Raw genomic sequence first — 21893 nt, 5'->3', positions numbered from 1 at the left:
AATTAGAAGATTTCTGATAAATATTTATAAAATTATGAAAAACTTTGGTATTATTAATAAGATATTTATTATATATTTTCTGTTATGATGAAACCTTTTGAATTTTGTTGGTATAACAATATGCATAATATGTAAATATTGGAAATTATTACAAAGGTTTCAAAGACATTTTTATCCATATTCATTGTATTCCTGTCAGATGTAATGTCATGTTATACTCTTACAGATTAAAAAAATTTATCAGTATCATCAAAATTAATCTGAAGTAAGAATAAAACATAATCCACTTAATTTGAGAGGGGTCTTCTATCTCTGCTATTTTTATACAGTTCATTTCATGGAACCAAAGAACCCATAAAGATGATTTATTGATTATTTTTGTTGATCATAGATCTTATTTCAAAATTATTTTTTCAGAGAGATTTTTCAGCTGGAATTACTATAAAAAGTATTGATAGCCAGTACTACTAGTTGCTCCAGCAGTTCCAGCAGTGTTTACCAGCAATTGCTCAGTAAAAACAATTCTGTCATCATAAATGTGTACTGACACTAATTTTTTTTTAGACAGAGATGAATCTCTGTTTTTCGTTCCAATATTTTTCTGACAGTGTTAGAGTGGAATTTAATGCACTAGAAGTCTATTCCTTTAACTCAATCATATTGATAAAACATTTATTGTAGAATGTATTTTGTGTGTTCTGAAATAAAGCATATTTTACTTTCCCAGTGACTTTTTGGTTAGATTCAGAAAAATTTATCCAATAGAAATATATTGTCAGAAACAAAAAGTGATTGAAAATTAATAAACTGATAACTTATAGAAAGATTATTTTATAATAAATTTATTTTACATTTTATATAGGCTGATATTCAAAATTTCACAGATGAAGAATTATTAATTTTACTCAAAAATAAAAAGTTGTCCCTTCACAAACTGGAGAGTGATCTTGGAAATTGTGAACGTGCTGTCGTCGTTCGGAGAAAATTTATTTCTAAATTAGTAAATTGTGAAGATGCGTTAAATGAGCTTCCTTTTACGAATTATAATTATGAAATGGTAAGTTTTTCTTCCCCAGAAATAAACTAAATAATCTATTTATGTAAAATTTAGAGTTTAGTAGTAAAAATAAATTTTCACTGTGTACGGCACTATTAATAGTTTTCTTTTCGAGCGCTTTCGACAAATATACTTTTGTCGTGTTCGGGCAAAATAAAAACTTTTAAATCGAACATATACGTTCGAAACGGAAAAGGAATGCATGTAATTTTAAATAAAATGGTTTTGGAATAAACTCGATATGAATCGGCTATAAATTTCGAATACGTGCGATATTATTCGTGCAATGTAATACGGTGCATGCGTGGTGCCGGTCCACGTCGACGGTGTGACAGACGACGTAAATTGCCGTTTAACCATTTATATAGGGCGATCCACGTGTTGGGCAGTTCCAGAGTGGGTGTGTTGCACGTTTCCGAGGTTCTTACGAATAGAGCCTCCCATATAAAGAGGAATTTTCGGTCTGCAGGCTCCGAGTATTGTAGATTTGGTCCACAACGGGTCGTAATTCAGATCGTGCATCTTTCTTGCGAGCTCTGTCGTATACCTTCCTTTGGCCACATCATCCTGGTGTTTGGCTAGGCAGTTAGCAAGCATTCTTGCCGTGGCCCCAATGTACCTCGTATTGCTCCCCATTACGGGATTTTCCAACGGTACTGCGTAAACTCCTCATTTCTTACCTTGCTCTATTCGTAACAACCTCGGAAACGTGTAACACACTCACTCTGGAACTGCCCAACGTACGGATTACCCTATATAAATGGTTAAACGGCGATTTACGTAGTCTGTCCCACCGTCGACGTGGACGTGGACCACGCATGCGCCGTATTACATCGCTCGTATAATATCGTACGTATTCGAAATTTATAGCCGATTCGTATCGAGTTTATTCCAAAAAAATTTTATTTAAAATTATGTGTTCCTTTTCCATTTCGAACGTATATGTTTGATTTAAAAGTTTTTATTTCACCCGAAGACGACAAAAATATATTCATCGAAAGCACTCGAAAAGAAAACTATTAATAACTCCATACACAGTGAAAATTAATTTTTACTACTATTATTACTCGGTGTGAGTATAACACTAAAACTGTATTTAGAGTTTAATTTAAGAAATTAATTTCTTAGATTTTTTTAAGCTCTTACATTTTAAAATAAAACTGAGTTAAAATGCAAAAAATGCACAACTTACAGAAAAAATATTAATCTTATTATATAAAAATACAATACAGTTAATTTAGAAATTTCTAATTAGAAACATTTTGACGCTATAGTTTTGAAATTTTTAGAACCAAACGAACTGCTGAATTATTGGATTCAAATTCTAGAATGTTCGAAGTTAGAGTTGTTTAAAGTTTGAGGTACCACTGTATGTTTTGCTGAAGTAAATATCATTTCTTACAAATTATAGATAAAATACTCTTGAAATGATCTCTGAATTACAAAGAAATAGAATTACAAGAGAAGTACAAATTCTCTTCCAAATTAATTTTCAGTAGAACAAGACAAATACTTTTATGGTAGAAATGAAAACATAGCAGATTTATCTGTTGGGGAAAAAGATCTGTTTGGGGATGTACTGAATTCTTTTGATATTTTTAAGAATTTAAAAAATTTTAAAAAGGATTTTTTGTAATAGAAAGCCATAAAGATTTTCAGAAAGATATTATTAATTAATAAAAATGAATATCTTTCTGAAAATCTTTAAAAACACTTATTTCAGATATGAAAATCCTTGATAATCAGGACTTTCTGTAGGAACCTTTGTCTCTTCAACTTCAGTTGTTTTAAATAATTAGCTAGTTTTAGATTCTTTGGTAATCTTTCAATTAATTCTCTTAAATCTGCTTTAAATTAATGTGTTTAGCGATTGAGAGATCATCAGAATCTCTTTAAATATAGCTTTTATAAGAAAAATTATTGCTATTAAAAAAATTTAATGAAAATAGTTGTGCAGTGTGCAGTTCATTATGACATATATGAAAAGTATTTGTAATAATTTTATAAAGCTGAATTGTTGTTTTTATTATTTCAAATAATAATTGTAATATAAAAGTAATAGATATAATCCAGTTATAATTTTATTATTTATCTGCTGATGAGAAAAGAAAATAATGAAAATAAATCTAAACATTTTTGAATGTTTAAAATTGTCTTTTAATTGTACTATTGCAATTTTTTTCGATATTTGTTTAAAGTTCTGTATGATCTTGGTAATCCGACGCACGAGTCTGGAACAGTGTTAGACTATTGGACGTTCACACATTTTGATAAAGTAATGATTTAAACACAATAAAAATGTGATAAAATTCATCACATTTTTATTGTGTTTAAATCATTAATATGACTCGATTGACATAATGAAATAATTGAGCACATAAATGAATTTAAAAGCATGAAGTCAATTATTAATGCAATGAAAAAAGTTGGATTATTGATAAAAATATTTGAATGTGCTGTTATTGCCAAGTTGGTGGATTCCACTAAATTTAGTGGGAGATACAGTATTTTTGGTGGAAAATTTTGGAGGTCAATACTATATTTATATAGTATTGTGTTTTCTTTTATGGTGTGCCCAACAATCTTTAATATCGTGCCCAAGCTCGGGCTTGATATCATTCCATGTTTAGTAGAAAAATGGTCAAATTTAGTAGGAACTAGCATTTTAACTACAGATAAGAATTACACAATGCAAAATTTCTAGCAAAAATTCAATATTCAAACGTTTTCGGCTACTATTTCGTCGGCCCTTGTCGGGAAATGTAGAATGGAAAAATCGTTCTATAAATAGAATGCCATTGCATTTTATTTTTAAAAAGTTTCAAATACGTTTTGCATTTTAACTAGCAGAAAGCTTGTCTATCGTCCGACGGCTGTACCGGTAATACCCGAGAGTCTAGTGTCGGATTATTGGTATGCCAAATTAACGTATGGTCGGATTATCGAGATTGTACCGTATATTTGCTTTAAAACTAAAGCAAATCGTACACTTTTAACAATTGTTAACAGTTTATGGAAATGCAAATGTTTTCTACACAGTTATTGGCCATCTTTTGCCGTAAAAGAATGTAAGAGGACTGCCAAATGTCTTTTATGTCTAAAGATGGCCTGTTGACCAATTCAAAAACTGGAAACTGTTATATATTGTCAAAGATGTACAGTTTGATTTGTTAAGTTAATTGCTGTGGCTAGTTTGACTTAGTAGAAATTTTGTAATATAAATTTGTAATAAATTAATATTTTGTAAAAGTTTAAAGTAATCTTTTTATTTTTAAATTGTAGTAGAAATATGTATTAATATGAAGATATTTAAATTGTTAAATAGGTAATGGGTGTCTGCTGTGAAAATGTAATTGGATATATGCCACTTCCAGTGGGAATTGCAGGACCTTTGTTGCTGGATGGAAAGAATTATTACATTCCAATGGCAACGACAGAAGGTTGCTTGGTTGCCAGCACTAACAGGGGATGTCGTGCAATTAGTGTAAGAGAACTTTATTAAATTTCTTCTGATGATTGATAAATTAATTTATTTTTATTTATCTTTAATGATAAGTCTGTTAAAAATTGAATTATGAATTCTGTCAACGTAAATTATTAATATCCTTAGCTTTTATTATTGAATTATAAAAGTAATGTTTTGATAGGTATGTGTTTATGCAGAGGATTGTGTCTGTTATGCCTATATTATATGCTTAACAGATAAAACAACTAATCTTGTTAACATAATATATGTTAACAAGATTAGTTGTCAACATTAGTTGTTAATGTTAACAGTACAGTAGCATGTTTTAACATTCTAATACATGCATACAAAAACTGGAATATAGGTAGTCCTCAACTTTCTAAGGAGTCAAGTCTGAACATTAACTTTTATTTTTGGGGCTTTTTAGTTATTGTTACTATTTATTTTGGAAACATGTTATTTTGTTTAAAGGATGAAAATTACACACCATCTCAACAAAATTGTAAAATAATACATTCTAAAAATTCTTACCATTCACGTGACAGACACTTGTAACACTGATGTCATCAACCAAACAAGGCATCTCAGAATAGAGTAATTAAGCAATCTCTGAATAGAGTTAAAGAATTGTTTTTTAATCCTTTTGTCACTGATTTACAAAAATGGAGAATTTCTTTGAAAAGATAGGAGACTAGTATAACTAAAAGATTGCGAAGAAAAGAGGATAATTGGTAATGCATAAGTATGTAAATGAGTTAGAGTGGCATAGCTAATTGTAACATCACACCAAGGTGTATAATAACCCCAGTAACGATGAAGACAACGAGGTGAAGCTTTCGAAACCATGAAAAAATGTTTCAGAACGAGTGAAAAGAAGGATTTTCTGATGTTTCTTTGGTGTGACGTTAGGCGATTTACACGGTAAAAATTTTCTTTTGTTGATTTTAATCAAGTTTCTGCCTTTAATTTGTCACTATTTTATGGAGAATTAAATTTTAAGTTAGAGTTAAGTTTTCTTACTGTCTGGAAGTTTCCTGAATGTTTGTTTTGGTTTCATTTTTGATTGAATTAATTATAGTTATGAATTTTATACTTTTTATGTAGTTTATTATCATTAATGCATTTTTGGGGTTTTTTTACTAATTCGTTTACTTATAATAAATTTTGTTTTTCATTGATACATAGTCAATTAATTTGGGACTTTTACACTGATAATAACAAGAGTTGTTATTGGTTAGGGAATGATAATTTTGTAGGTATTTTAAACTGTATTTACTCTGTTATTAATTTTCTAACAAATCTACATCTATGAGTTAATATTAAAAGTCTATCAACATATATTATATATGTAAATAACTAACCTCTGTAATGAGCATATGCTTAATACGTTCAATAAAGATTGTTGTTATTATTGTTTATCTTTTATAAAATAATAAGTAAATAAAATTAAAGCATTAAAAAATAATTATATAAAATTTTATCATTTGCAGATGGTTTAAAAATTACAAAATTTATAATCAAGTTAAAATAGGAAAACAAAATATTTTTTAAATTACATAGAATTTTTATTAATTTTTTATAATCTTGATTAAGTTTTGTATGTAGCACTTCAATATTTTTATATAAACAAAATTATATTTAAATTGATCTGTATTCAGCTTTCAGGTGGTGTAAAAAGTAATGTTACCGGAGACGGCATGACAAGAGGTCCCGTCGTAAGATTACCTTCCGTTCAACAAGCCGTGTATGTTGTTTTCAAAATTATTTAGTCTTATAAAAGTTGTTTAATTTTTTTTTCTATTAAGGTGTTAGAAAAAAATTATTCAAATAATTTTTTTTCTTGAGATTAAATAATTTTATCTTATCTGAGATTAAATAAATTGAATAAAGAATTTAAAATTCCTAAACTTTTGTATGTAGGCCTGTAGCATTTTTTATCTGTTTATTGTATTGACATTAATCCTATCGTGCCATTATTTAAAAATAAGAATTAGTCTTTTGTTATCAGGTTTCTACCTACATAAATTGAGTTCTTTCAGTTTCTTTTTGGATATACACATGTGCAAGTGAGCCTTATTGGTGATAAAATGCCTAAAAGAAATCTGCAATTGTCGTAAAATACATCTGTATCAAGGGACTGTTGGAAAGCTTACTGCAGTTCGATTTACATTACGTAAGATACCTTAAAACTCTGACTCCTCATTCCTCTCTGATTTTATCTTCTGTACAAACTCCCAATTTGTTTGACTAATCTGGACTAGATTCCACATAGTTATTCTCCCGTTCCCCACAAGGAACATAGACTACCATAAAACTAGGATCCCTTACTCTTTCTCTCCAATTTCATCTCCTATCTCCCAAATATTTTGAGCGAGCTGGACAAATTTTGCATAGTTAGCAATCTCTGCAATCCTCCAAAAAAATATGTTACTTTGTAAAACTTGAACCCTCATTTTTTCCTGATTTCATCTTCCACAAATTTCCAAACCCTTTGACTGAGTTGCACCAAATTTTGCATAATTACCCTCTGTTAGTATGTGGGAGACATATACTCATTACAGGAGTTATGTGTGATGTGGGAGTTCCTACGGGGACAACTCGACCCCTTCCCCGAGTTCCTGGGAAACACTGGGCATTTGTCGCTAGTTTAATTTTGATTTGTTTTACATCTAGGCCAAATTACTTGGCATTTAATTAGTAATTAGTAGGAGTAATATAACGTGATGTAATCTTGTTGTCATTTGGCATTAATTTAAGTCAGGTTTATGGATGTTTATATTTGTGTAATTTCTATTTCTGTTTGAAAACATTGAAAGCTTTTACTATTTATACAGTAGAGCATTGATTATCCAAAGGATCAATTAACCAAAATTGGCTTCATATAGTACAATTTCAAAAATGACAGTCTACGTAATAACGATTGTCGACAATTTTCTATAGGCCCACTACTGAACTATCTTGTTATTTTACTATTATGTATATTTTATTTTGAATTCAAAGTTTCATTGCTACATTATAGATTGAAAGAAAAGACTTGTGCTACTTTTTAATAAATTAGATGAATTTTTTATTATTTCTAAACAAATAGACACCACAATTGCCGTAAATAATTGGGCTATATTTTGGAAATATTAATTATGAATAACAAATAAATTTGGCACTGGAGGGAGGCGTTAGGCACCATCTCATATTAAATGTAATAATTATAATATTTAATTAATTAATTTGGAATAAATTGGGAGAAAAGAATTGGCTCGAAGCGGGGCTCGAACCCGCAACTCCCACTTACTGCTTACTGCACGGACGCGTTGCCAGTTATGCTGCCCGGACCTTCGGCTGATCTCCTCTTCCAGTATGTATAAGCCCAATGTACAATCATTGACGGTTAATATGGTGCCAATTTGGGACACATCCATGCCCTCTGCCATAAACATCAACTTTGGGTGGTTAATACGGTTTCCGGTCGGTACCATATTAACCATTGATGGTTGTATACATTAGGCTTATATGTACTGGAAGAGGAGATCGGCCGAAGGTCCGGGCAGCATAACTGGCAACGCATCCGTGCAATAAGTGGAGTTGCGGGTTCGAGTCCCGCTTCGGGCCGATTCTTTTCTTCCAGTTTATTCTAAATTAATTAATTAAACATTATAATTATTAAATTTAATACGAGATGGTGCCTAACGTCTCCCCCTAGTGCCAAATTTATTTATTATTCATAATTAATATTTCCAAAATATAGCCCAATTATTTATGGCAATTGTGGGTGTCTATTTGCTAAGCATTGGGTTTTGGTAGATGTTTATATATGTATTATTTCTAGTCATTTGTACATATTAAATTTCTATTCCTTATTTTTTTTTTTTACTTTGTACTGGAATTGAATTTAATATCTTCACTTTATTTTGGTATTCATCTGTACATTCTTTCCCTGCTGAGTGCAATTGTTCTTTCGAAAGTGTTCCATCCCAATTATTTCGGATACTCAGAATTATTAATTAATTATTAAAAATTAGTCATAATATAGCCCCATAATCCAGTAGTTTGTTTGGTTTTAATTAGAAATTGGGTAATGTTTAAATCTTTATTATTTCAGATAATTAGTGCATTGAAAGCTTTTTCAATTTAATATAGTAATGTTGAGAAACAGAAATGGAAATTTACATATTTTCATTATTAATAAAATGTGTTCTTATTCAAAATAATTGAAGAAAGATTTTTTTCCTCAGACTTTGATAAATAAAATATTAAACATTTTGAAGAATTTGATATAATTAAAATTATTTAATAATAATTTCTTTTATAATTTATAGAAATGTTATGAATTGGTTAAATGAAGAAGAAAATTTCAAATATTTGAAATCAGTGTTTGATTCTACAAGCAGGTAATTTTGTTTATCTTAAAATAAACATTTGTATATTAATTTATTAGTCAGATGCTAATTGAAAATCTCAATCAACGAAACCTTTAACATCCAGTGATGAAATTTAATGTAAAACTTGACATATGTTTTCAGTCTTAAACAAGATCTGCATTAAGTAAACATTATGTCCAACTAGCTTCTACAAGACAAGACATTACCCCACGTGTCTAGCCGAACAATTCCATTGCTTTCATCTTAATACTAATTATCTTATCTTTAATCTTAATGCTTTTATCTTTATGCTAATTAGTCTTTTATATTAATTCCTTATTGCTTTTAGTATTTAACACTATTAATTCCCTATAAAATGTGTTTTTGGTATATATTTTGGAGTGTCTAGAATGAATTAATTGGATTTACATTGATTCGTACGGAAATAATTGCCTCGGTTTTCGTCGGTTTCTGATTTTGCCGATTGTTTTCGGACGGATTATCGACGAAAACTGAGGTATCGCTGTGTATAAAATACAGAAGGTACAAAAACGTTATTTCTGCCCTTTTCAATACCAGGAACTAAAAGTCTTCTTTGGCAGAGACGACCTTTTATTGTTAGATCGAATTTTGTTAAAATATTTATTAAATTTATTTTGATAGAAATTTATCTATTTTACAAAATTATGTGAAGTTGAAAAGGGAACTTCCTGTTTTGATGGAGGAAAATGTCCCAGTTCCTCCAAAAGCAATAGTTAGTGTGGGATTTCTCACACACTATCGTTTAACTTCTGCCATTTGTCGGAAGTGTGGAGGGCTTATTTTGAATAATTCAATTGGATGGAATTTTTTCATAAAAGGTGATACGCACTTGGGGACACAACAGATTGCATTTACACTTTGAGTGCATTTTTTGTCACTACACACAGTTTGAACTCTGAGGCAAATTTTTGATGAATTTTTCTTTCAAACTCTAAAGCGTTTGAAATACAAGGTACCACTGTAGTTAATTTTCTATGGATAGCTGATTAAACTTGAGTATATAATAGAATTTTAAAATATGAATTTTGGAAAAATACCAGTCATCTTGAATTAATGCATACAATCCTGCCCCAAGAACTTAAACCAATGAATAATAAATTATCTGTAATGATTGTATTAATTACATTTTTGCAGTTTTCTTTTCCACTTTTAGTTTGTTGCAGCTAGATTCTGATCTTGTTTTTTTTTTTTCTGTTTACTGTTTAAAAATTAAATTATGTTATAGAAGCAGTGTTAAGTAGTCATAAATATAGTAATTCTTAACCAATAGAAAAGCAGTGAAAAAACTTAATTAGTCAAATTAATCAAATTACACATTGATATTCGAAGAACATCTGAGATGTAAACAAATATTGCACTAAAAACGAAAGTCAAATTTTTTTAGGAGTTACTCTTTGGTGAAGATAAGCTTGGCACTTTGACGCAATACCATAAGCTTTTTATTATTGTCTCTGCACTTTGCGTTCATGCTATAGTAACTGGTTGAAGCTTTTGAGAACAAATTTCACAGACATTCTTTGGTTTTCTCAACACATTAAAAGCTGGCTTCATGACTGTGCAATAGTTCCAGACTGCCATTGTGAAGAATCTGGAATCAAATTTCGATCGAGACTGAGCAGTCTCTCGTTACGATAAAGACTGATGCACCAGTGGCTAAGCAGATTTGATTCCTAAACACTGATAATAGGCTTGAGTTCAAGCTTGAGCCAAGAAGCTGATTTGTGAAGTTGTCCAGGTTTTCTTCATGTTCATAAGGAAAACTGGTCCATTTCCAAAAATTAAAAGATCTCCAGGAAGACACATACCAAGATAAGTGCCTTTCTGGAGATCTTGATTGGCAGATCGCGCTCTGTTGCATGCCAGTGTTTAAAATCTAATCAATCAATACACTCACATATTGAATGTACATATTCTGTCATACTCCAGTGATCCACACGCATATAAACTTTCAACTTTTCGACCACTGATCAGAAGAGCTTTTCTGTATTGTACTGGCATTAATGACAGAATAAGCTCTCTTATCTAAATCACCGTAACATTGGAATACAAAAAGAAATTGGTCGAAGATCTCGTCAAAAGTTTAAACTTATCTCGTCTACTAGTACTTTATGAATTAACGGGACTTATTATACTGGATTTATGGATGCAGAAATTAGGTCTTACAGATTAGAAATAAATTCCATAAATCCAGTATAATAAGTCCTGTTACTTGATAAAGTACTAGTAGACGAGATAAATTTAAATTAAGTTAAGGACACAAAGGCATATTAATTAAATCTCTTTAAAAGGTTTAAGAAAGACGAATGAAAACAAAGAAGGAATGAAAACAAGAAATAATAAGATATCTAAGTTCACATATAATAAAAACTTAAAGAGCATCATGAATGAGATTGCAGATTGTAAAGAATCGGAACTGGTATTCAAAAGAGTGCTCACCATTTACAGACATCTTAGAAATGACAAAGGAAAGACAAAAAAAAAAAGAAGCACGAGCAGGAGTCTATAGAATTCTGTATGAAAACAAACAGTTAGGTTCAAGAAAGAATCAGGGTCACAAAAAGAAATCTCAAAAGTATGCTTTAAAGAACATAAATACATCATCAAAAAAGACAGTGTTGTGCAGTGTTGTCCATCGTGGCACACGTTGAAGGCTCAATTGTAAGGGGAAGGGAGTAATGGGAGAGGACTGACATCATAAAACCAGTGCATTCACTATTGATAGCAATGAAAAAGTTAGAAATATACAAAGCAGGGTAATGAACAGGTGTTCTGAACACTAAGGATGCTAAAGGGTTACAGTCAGCATGGAAGTACAGTACATTGTGGAGAGAAAACTAAAAGATACCAAGTTGTAGATTGCCCTTGGGTCAAAGTAATCTTTCTATATATTTTTCATATTTGGCTTCTGATTGTATATTTACACATTGTAATTATATTATATGTTTCATCCTTTATAATTAATTTGAGTGGTTTTGTGTTCTATAATTCATATTTAAATTTGTTTTATTTAAAATTCCATTAGAATGTTATATTCTAATGATAGAGTGTAATGTAATGCTTGAAGATGGCTTGTAGACCAAGCTGAAAACATTTGTTGTTATTAAACATTTTCCTTGGCAATATAAGGTGGTGTATGTGATTTACATTACTGCTGAGGATGTGTGGTTGAGAAATTAATTAATTATAATTAAAATTAAATCAACTGAAAATTAAAACAATGTTTTTAAAAGCCATTTAAAAGTTATTTGAAATTATCAACTTATAAATCAAATTAATTTTAAAATTTACATTATTTGCATGTGGCAGTGACGGAACATTTTGCTTTTAATATACATACAGATTTTATTACTTATTATGTTTATTTAATTCATTATTTATCTTATGCTAATTAATTCTGTGAATTTTAAACTTTTTAATGTTTTTGATTACTGTAGATGAAAATTCCAACATGCTTCATTTTGTTAATGCAGTAGTTATTCACAATAAACAATAGTATTTAATTTAATTTTTGCAGATTTGCCAAGTTGAAAAGACTTCATGTGAGAGTTGCAGGGCATTACGTTTTTATCCGATTTATTGCCACTACTGGAGATGCAATGGGAATGAATATGTTATCAAAAGTAAGTAATGTTAACGAAAGCCAAATGCAATAAATTTTATGAAGAAAGTTACGAATATACTTTTTATTTAATCTTTGGTTTTTGGTGCTAAGTTTACAACAGACTTGTCATGCCCATTAGAAGTCTGACATACTCAATAATTTTATTATATGAAATACATAAAAATATAATTCAAAACAATATTATAAAATATTTTAACAGATAATTTATAAGAAATTTAATATAAAAATCAGTAAACAAAGTTAATGGAATTTAAATTTATTCAACTCTCAATTTAAATTCAAAGTTTTACCCTTTCTCTGGGTAACTTCTTATTTTTAACCTTTACAAAATGTTTTTTGGCCCTATTTATGGATTTTTCTAAAATGAAAAAGAACACCTGAAGAGGTGTTAACACCTTTTTCATTTTAGAAAAATCCAATTTCAACTGTTTTTAAAAATATTAAATTTTGGGATATCAAATTTTTTACAATTGATTATGTGTTTTGCAGAAAATTAAGTGGTTGTATTTTATTTTTATTTTAATTTGTTCTAAATATTTTTTTTTGATGGCATATATTTATGCTGTTGGAAACTTCTCTACGTCCCTGGCATTTATGAATTTCTGCAACGTAAAGGTGAACATTTTGAACCATAGTGTGAGCAGGACAAGAATGAATAAACTTAATAATTTAAATTTCTGTTAATTTTCTTCTCTTTTGTTTGCCGAATTCAAACAATTTGAAGAAATTAACAGAATTATTATAATAATACTCACTCACATAATTTGAGAACGGCAGTTAGATAGATGAAAGCCGAGACCAGATACGGAAAGCTTAGGGCAAGACTATTAACTATATATACACTTCCAATGCATGCAAACAGAAAATCTCATTATTTCAATTAAAAAATTTTTCCTGTAGGAGTTAGATAGATGACCGGCATGATTTTATTGCTAACAGGAAAAGTGTGATGTATACGGGCAAGACACTACTAATTTGAGGGGGGAGCAAATATTTTAAATTAAATAAATTAAAAATATGATTAAAAATTGCAGCCTGGCATTATGATGTCACAATAAATATTTGCTCATTCACAATTAAATTCAAATTTACATTAGACTTTTCTTGTTAATTCTCAGATGTTTAAATTTATTTAACATATCTAACTTGCAAGCATTTTTAAGTCAGTGCCTTTAACTTGTTAATTAAATTAAAAAGCTTGAAAACTGACGAAAATAATGTTTAATGTTAGTATGTATTAAAGTGTGAGAAAGTTACAAGTACATTTGTTGGATTATTCTGATGAGGAAGAAATTTGCATCTAAAAGTATTTAAAAATATTTAATATTTTTAAGTAGTATTAAAAGTGTTCCAGAAGTAGTATTAAATTTCTACTAATATAATACTACTACTGGAAGTAAAAGTTTTATATTTAAGATTAGAAGTATTGTATTTATATTAAATTAAAATTTATTAAGATTATTTAAATTAGCTTGTAAAATTTTGAAATACATACAATAAATGAGCTGTTATTTGTAATTTTGCAATTTTTAACCCATTTTATTAATTTATTTAATTTAAAATATATGCCCTCCACCTCAAATTAATAGTATCTTGCCCTCGTGCATCGTACTCTTTTATTAGCAACGGAGTCGTGCCAGTCGCGTATCTAACTCCTTTCGAGGGAAATATTTAAATTGTAATAACTTGAAATAATACAACAGTTTGCATCGGAAGTTCGTATATAGTTCGTTGGGATCTCCTGCCCCTAAGCTTTTTATGTCCGGTCTTGATTTTCGCGTACGTAACTCTGATCTCGAGATTAAGGAAGGACAGACGGGCGACGGTGAGAATTTATAAGTCTACAATTTTTTTAAATTGCAGCCCAATTATTAAATTATTTTGATGTAAAGATTTTTATGTAAAGCTTAGAATTTGTAAGAATGACGATAATTTTTAATGTATAAATTTAATAGCATTTAATCTATATATAGGGCACCGAAGTTTGTTTACAAAAATTACAAAACAAATTTCCCGAAATGGAAATATTAAGTATTAGTGGAAATTACTGTACAGACAAGAAGCCTTCGGCTATAAACTGGTAAGGAATAATTTTAATAAGTTTAATACAAGCTACAATCTTTTATTTTTGAATTATGAAATTTTTAATTTGTATGATTTTTTACAGCATTTTTGTCTAAAGACAGAATATTTTAATTATTGTAAAAAATTAAATAATAAATATTAATTATTTTAGTGGAATTTAGATTATAAATGTATTCTGTTGTTTCTTTCTTAATTTGTAAACCAAGTGATTTTGGTACAGATATTCTATTCTGAATTTCAATTGTGTAGAACCACAGCAACCCAAGTAACTACTCTGGCATTTGATTCATTTTTTATTATTCTCTCTCTAATATAATTGCATTTCGAATCACAGTGTCTTAGTGATTTTTTTCGGTATTACATCTAAAAAATAATACAACAGAACAGAAAAGAAGAAACGGTTCTATCGTTCGACAGAGAATACCGTTACATTTAAAATAGAAATACCAAACATTCAAAACAATGCTCGACACGAGCGGCGGCGACGGTTTAAATTATAATAATAAAAATAACCGGAAGGCTTTCGCTTATTTTTATTTTTATCCTTTAAATGCTTCGATTCGAATCGCGCGGTCGCCATTCCCGTCGAACCTCGTTTCGAATATTTCGGATTTCTATTTTAAACGCGACGGTATTTTCTGTAGAACGATAGAACTGTTACTTTTTTGTTTCGTTTCCAGACGAGGGCCTCTAAATTGCGGAGGAAAGGTAGAACACGACAGTTATTTGCCGGAAATTACACATAGGTGTTAGTTTCACTGTTGTACAGTTCCAGTTTTTAGGTATGCTGTTATTTAAACTTTCAACATTTAAAACATTTCACAAACAAACAAACAAACATCCAAAAAATTTGAATGATACCCTTATCGGAGGTTGAGACTTTGAATACGGTTGCTACACTATGCGTGTGTGTGCATCTGTGAATAGCTGTTTAGTTTATTGAAAAAAAGGAAGAAAATGCTACGAATGTCATAACAAAACTATTATTATTTGATAAAATAAAGTTCACACCATATATAAATTCCAGCAACAAGTTTTTAATAAAGCAAAAACATCTTCAACCTAAGTTGATAGATGTTTCTCAATTGTCCAACTGTTGAACATACAAAATTTTGAATGAAAAGAACAAATAAAATTTAAAACATAAAATAGATCATATAAAATTTAAATTCAATGAAAAAGTAAATGTTGTGTATTATGTTTTAAATTTTATTTAATTTTATATTTATTTGAAATTTATTCAAAATTTCATTAAATTTAGATCTTAAATCAACTTGGGGCAAAAACATTTTTGCTTTATTAAAATCTGTTGGTGGAGTTTACATAAGGTGAGAATTTTATTTTATTGTTGACATTTTTTTAGTTTCTACGATACTCTCATTTTTATTATTTGGTAGAATCATTTTCTCTTGTAATAATGAACTGATACAAGAACTTGGTAACTAATGTATTTATAATGTTTTACACTAATAGATCCGTTCATATTTTTTTTGTGGAAATTTGAACGGACAAAACTTTCTGGAGTTTATAAGAGACGGACTAGTGGTTTTGCTCGAAGATGTCGATCTTCACGTAAGGCAAAGAACGTGGATTCGGTTAGACGGAGCAGAGTCCCACTATACACAAATTGTAATAAGTTATTTAAATAGGCACTCGCTTTAATAGAGGGTGGAGTGCACAGTGAGCACCGATACAATGCCCAGCATAATTGCTGGATTTGACTTGCTCGACTTTTGTTTCCGGTGATATTTAAAAAATGTCTGCGAACAGGAACCAACAAGTAGAGCAGATACGAATGTGCAAACATACCTCGAAACGTTTGATTCTCTGTCGGAAATATTATTAATAAATCTGTACGCTCGGTATAACGGAGACGTCTTCGAGCATAGTATGCCATAGGCGAAAACTACGACGGCTACTCGTGCTAATTTAGCATTCTGCTAAAAGTTTAATTAAAATAAAAAATGTATTAAGTAAATTTAAAACGACCTCAAACTGTGGCACAACTTTTTATATCGGTTCATTATTTGAAGAAAAAGAATAATTCCACCAAATAATAATAGTTTTGTAACGATTATTTTTAGTATATTACTTCCTTTTTTCTCAACGAAGTTCACAGATATTTAATTGATGCAGACTCGCGAATAGTGTGGCGACGGCATAAAAGTTCAGACGGTGGTAACTTCCGACAAGAGCATCTTTCAAAAGAATATTTTAGATAAAAGTTTTCGTTTTTGATCTAGAATCATAACGTGCAATAAAAAAATTGGGGTTTCCATTTAAGAAAATGAAGTCGACCCATTTTTACCGATTATAGCACCATCTATGACAAAACCGGTAGTCCCATCTTGTGGCCCCCTCGAAGTTAACATTTTCGGTTAAATTTTTTTTATTAGGATGCACATTTTTTGAATTATTCCAGTGGATTGATTAAAATGGACCATCCCGTATATCGGTAGCATTCGTATCGGTACGAATACCCGATACTTCTTTGTATTCTTTGAACTTTATTTAAGAAATATCGATTTTTGAATAGTACACTTAATCGCGAATGTTAAGGAATATTTTCTTTTATTACCGTTAAAAATGAATTATAGTAACTTTAAAATTTCTTTAATTAGGATTGAAGGAAGAGGAAAATCTGTAGTGTGTGAAGCAGAAATTCCTGGAAAAGTTGTTAAAGAGGTGAGAAAATTTCGTTAATTTTTACACTACAATAGACTCCCCCTACAACACGGTAGATACGTTCCGTGTTATACGAATTCGGTGTTGTACGAGTCACTTAAATACACGAGCCGATCACGGCCCGGCACTTGTGCAGTTTAGGGGCCACGGCCGTTCGAAAGGTTTCCTTCCATAAAATTAATCGATTCTAGACTAATTTGACTCAAAATTTCCAAATCGCATCTAATTTTTTGGGAATAATCCATATAAACTATTCTATAAACAAAAAATTGTAGGATTACTTACCGAATGTGCACCGTTCGACGACGCCATCGCTTAAGCTTGTTTTCGGCGCGGAGCGGTTCGTCGAACGGCGGGCGCGTATTTCCCGATAAGTTATTTTTCTGCGAAAAATTCGTCGAACCTCGGAGACATCATTAATATATATATAATTTTTATGGCCGTTAAATAATAAATGGCATTTAGTAGATCCGCCGCTCGTTTAAACTCGACGGTTTGTGCAAAGTCCCGTATCGGTCCAGATTCGACCAATCCTGTCGCGGCACGAGTCGGCGATGATGTTTTACCGTGTTATACGAGTCTCTTTAGCGTGTTATACGAACACGATGGCAATTTTTTCGCCGTGTTATACGAACCCGTGTTATAGGGGTCTACTGTATAATACAGTCAAACTTCGGGGTTAAACAAAGTTTTGATTTCGTGTTTGACCCCGGTTGCCGTACGACCCACTGGGTCTACCGACTACTAAATACAGTACTGTAAGTAGCCAGTTAAAAATAATAAAATAATAATCGAAACTCCGGTTTTTACACCGAAACTAAAAAATAAAAACATAATTAATTTAAAAAACGTGAAATAAGAAATTGCCGGAAATTTAATCGTATTTTTTAACGACGATTTTAAGGTTCTGAAGACAACGGCGCAGGCCATGATCGACGTCAACACCGGTAAAAACTTAGTGGGATCGGCCATGGCCGGAAGCATCGGAGGTTTTAACGCTCAGGCTTCTAACATCGTCACCGCAGTTTACATCGCCACGGGTCAGGTGAGCGGCGCACAAAAACCAAATACGGTATAAACGGAGTAACGCGATTAAAATACATCCCGGCTTAAATCTGTTTAGGGGTGACGGAGTCGCCGTTTCGGTAGTTAACGCCGGCGCCAATCGAGACCCACGGTACATTTATCGTTAGGATACTCTTACGACGTTTTTCCGTCGTCGTTGTCGGTTCCGTTTGATCGCGTCCAATTTTTTCCTACTTAAATTAATAGTCGAAAGGAGTGCACCGAGTAACTTCTTTGGGACGAAGGCCTATTTTAAAGACGCCAGTGCCCCGGCACGGTCGGCGTTCGTCTCTTAGGTCCGAAAAACCCCATTCCCTTTTCGAAGAACTTTAATGCGGGCGTGCCGTTTTATAAATCGAATTTATGTCCACAAACGTAACATACGTAGGAAAGTTTTTTATTTACTTCAGTCGCTTCACTTTCTATTTTAATATTCGATAAACTCGTGTTATACGGTAAACCCTTTGGCGCAAATGAATTGAACGGAACATAGACTTCACTTTCGTTACTAAGTGTTGTCCGTTCTAGACGGACGGACAAAAGTTGTAGCGTAAGCGCTCGACCACTATAGTGGAGCGTGCTAAAAATGAATAAAATGATCATTTCGATGGGAGCGAGGGCGCTACGATCTTAAAACCGACTGCGATAGTGCGTCCCAACGGCCAAAAAATTAACTATAAAATAATTTCGAAGAAAATTCGGAGGAAAAGATAAAAGTGTCGGAAACGGTCCCGAGTGCGGGAGATTTTCCGGTTTAAGAAATCGGAAGGAATCTGTTTGAATATTTCGAAAAACTCCTTAAAGGAGGATGCACACGTGCGGGGTTGCGAACGCGTCTTGGCCGCGCGGCAGCGCAACCACACAAGCGGCAATCCGCTTACGTTTCGGCGCACGCGTTCGGTATTCGAGACGCCGAACGATACCCACACCGCCGCTATCCACGTGTTTACAAATTTGGTTTTGTACGGCAGATTTTGGATTAGAGATATTTTCTTGGATGGAGAAAGAACTGGTGTACAAAATAGGCTCATTCCTCGATAAAGAATACTATTTCGAGTAAGATTCGGTTGTTTCGTTCTTCGAGTTAAATTATATATGATTATTTATGTAGAATTCGTGTTATTTATTATCTTTTCCTCTTTATTCTGATATTTGTTATCTCGGTTAATCGAGTCGAACTTTCCGCCATTAAAACGCCACGTGGTTGTATTTTCTCACGTGACTACCAGACGAACTGTTATTGGCCGATAGAAACGCGTCTTGGTGGCGGTCGCCGCAAAAGATAGAATTCGACCAACTTTCGAGGCACGAGAAAAGCGGCACAACGTCGACTTCTGCGGCGTGAAAAAGTGACGTCGTTCTGCCGGTTTTCCTCGCCGCGCCGCACGTGTGCATCCGGCTTAATATTGCGAATACCGCGGGAAGAATTAGAGTTAAATAACGGTCTGGAATCGACCGGGTAACGCGATTAGGCGAGTTACGGGCTAACGTTTTTTTTTTAGACTTTCCGAAATAAGTCGACGAGGCGGTAATCTTAAAATTACCCGGAAAACCTGGGGTGGCTTTTTACCTTTAGCGTTTACGGATGTCTTTCAGGATCCGGCGCAGAACGTGGGAAGTTCCAATTGTATAACGCTGATGGAATGTCGCGGACCCGAGGGGGAGAATCTGCACGTCAGCTGCACCATGCCGTCGATCGAGATCGGGACGGTGGGCGGCGGAACCAATTTACCGCCCCAGGCCGCCTGCCTGTCGGTAAGACTTTTTCTCTACGTTTCTACCGTCGTCGGGTGCCGGCAATTCGGTCGAAATATCTCGGATTTTCTACCCGAAAGCGCGGCTTTCTTTTAATTAACGTATATTAAAAGACAGTTTAGTAATTATCCCCGTAGCCGGTCGGTCGAGATAACTTTTAAATTAACGTTTCGAGAGGCGACCGGCCGACGACATCGAAAGACAATATGTAACGAAACGGTATTGGAATGCCGCCGGCTTTAAATGGTTGGACGAAGATCGCTCCATTAGTAAATCCGTTTAATGTATTAAACGGGTAGAGCGAGTTAATTCCGCTAAATTGGCGGGTACCGAAGGAGCCGGCGGTTTCCCACGGTCACCCGTTAACTAAAGTTTCGTCGATACCCGTATTAAAATTTTAGAACGGAGCGGTGCGGGAAAGGGGGAAATTTACCGGGTGATAATCTCTGCCTGCTAGAAATAAAACGACGGAAAGAAATTTAACGATATAGGGAAGGAGGAAAGGGCATTTCCGCCAAAGGGTTTAATCGAAGATCGGTTTTTATTGCAGCTTCTGGGCGTCCGGGGTCCCTGTCGGGAAAATCCCGGAGAAAACGCGGCGGTTCTGGCTCGCATCGTCTGCGCCACCGTCCTGGCCGGAGAACTCTCCCTGGTGTCGGCACTGGGCGCCGGACACCTGGTCAAGTCGCACCTGACCTACAACAGGTGAGTCCGTCCTTCGTCTTCTCCTCTCCGGACCAATTTAACCTCCGGTTTCTCTTTTCAGGCCCCCCACCGGAAAAGAAAAGCGACCAGAATGCGGCGGGAAAGAAGCCTCGGCCTGAACCACTACCCCCGGGTGCTTTTTCCTTCCCACACCATTGCACGCCGAGACTCTTAGCGGGCGTTTGGTTTAAGAAGAAGACGACGTTTGGAACACCGTTACCGATTTACCGGGCGCGAGTGTAAAATTTTATGCCGCCTTTCCGGTACTCCGGTGGGAAATTTAATTTCCCGGCCGTATGTTTTTTAACCATCCGATTAAAATCGCGCTTATTTTATTTTTTTACCCGTTTCGTTTTTTTACCATTCCAATAAAACTGGTCAAACCTCCGTCCCCAATCTTCCCCGTCCTTTCCCTTTTGTTTATTTCGCCCAACGGCCCTCCTCCGTTTTTCCTACGGCGGGAGAAAGACTGCGCCCCCGACAGAAATTTCGGGTTCGTCGGGTCTCCGACGGACCGGAAATACTCCCTAAAACTAACCGGATGCGATGCGTATTAAAAAAATATTCGTTCTTCCGTCCGCGGAAAACGGTACCCGTTGCGAAACTCCGTTACCCGGGCGGCAGACTTTACCTTTCTCCCTAAATTTAGGTGCAAACCGTTTGTCGGCGGCGGCGGAAGACGTATCTTCGGCGCGACCGTAGTATCTAACCGGAGCGGCGGCGCTCTTCCGGCCGGAAGCCGAATTTCCGGCGAGGAAATTCTCTTTCGAACTCGACGCGGGAAAAGACGAAGACGTTGGACTAGACCGATTTATCGTTGACGTTTCCTAATAATACGTTTAATGCCGTATTTTTTAAACTCCGCTCTGTGGGCGCTAAGAGAGCCTCAACCAGCTCATTACGGGTTGGGCCAGCCCACAATGGGGCGGCCGAGTGGTGAGGGACGGGCCCGACGTATCCGGACGGACCTCTCCCGAAAAATTCCCGGGGATATTTCACCCGTTCGGATTGGAATCCGGGTCCCCCAGAGCGGTAAGCTGCCACCTCACCTCGATC

General features: G+C 33.4%; 1 protein-coding gene across 2 annotated transcripts in view; it reads left to right on the top strand.

The window, feature by feature from the left end:
• Hmgcr (HMG coenzyme A reductase) overlaps window positions 1-21172 on the top strand; it is a 91203-nt gene extending 70031 nt beyond the window's left edge. For both annotated transcript variants that reach the window (XM_067275790.1, XM_067275791.1), the window contains exons 12-22: window positions 863-1057; window positions 4383-4541; window positions 6182-6267; window positions 8837-8908; window positions 12435-12540; window positions 14516-14622; window positions 17249-17312; window positions 18217-18357; window positions 19974-20132; window positions 20683-20837; window positions 20899-21172. In XM_067275790.1, the coding sequence (XP_067131891.1) occupies window positions 863-1057; window positions 4383-4541; window positions 6182-6267; window positions 8837-8908; window positions 12435-12540; window positions 14516-14622; window positions 17249-17312; window positions 18217-18357; window positions 19974-20132; window positions 20683-20837; window positions 20899-20956 (1302 nt within the window). In that variant the 3' untranslated portion in view covers window positions 20957-21172. The remainder of the gene's footprint in view (window positions 1-862; window positions 1058-4382; window positions 4542-6181; window positions 6268-8836; window positions 8909-12434; window positions 12541-14515; window positions 14623-17248; window positions 17313-18216; window positions 18358-19973; window positions 20133-20682; window positions 20838-20898) is intronic.
• The last annotated feature ends 721 nt before the right edge of the window (window positions 21173-21893 follow it).

Source organism: Centruroides vittatus, unplaced genomic scaffold, assembly GCF_030686945.1.
Source record: "Centruroides vittatus isolate TY-2023 unplaced genomic scaffold, ASM3068694v2 contig_634, whole genome shotgun sequence".
NCBI lineage: Eukaryota > Metazoa > Arthropoda > Arachnida > Scorpiones > Buthidae > Centruroides > Centruroides vittatus.
This window is presented reverse-complemented; position numbering and strand designations above follow the sequence as displayed.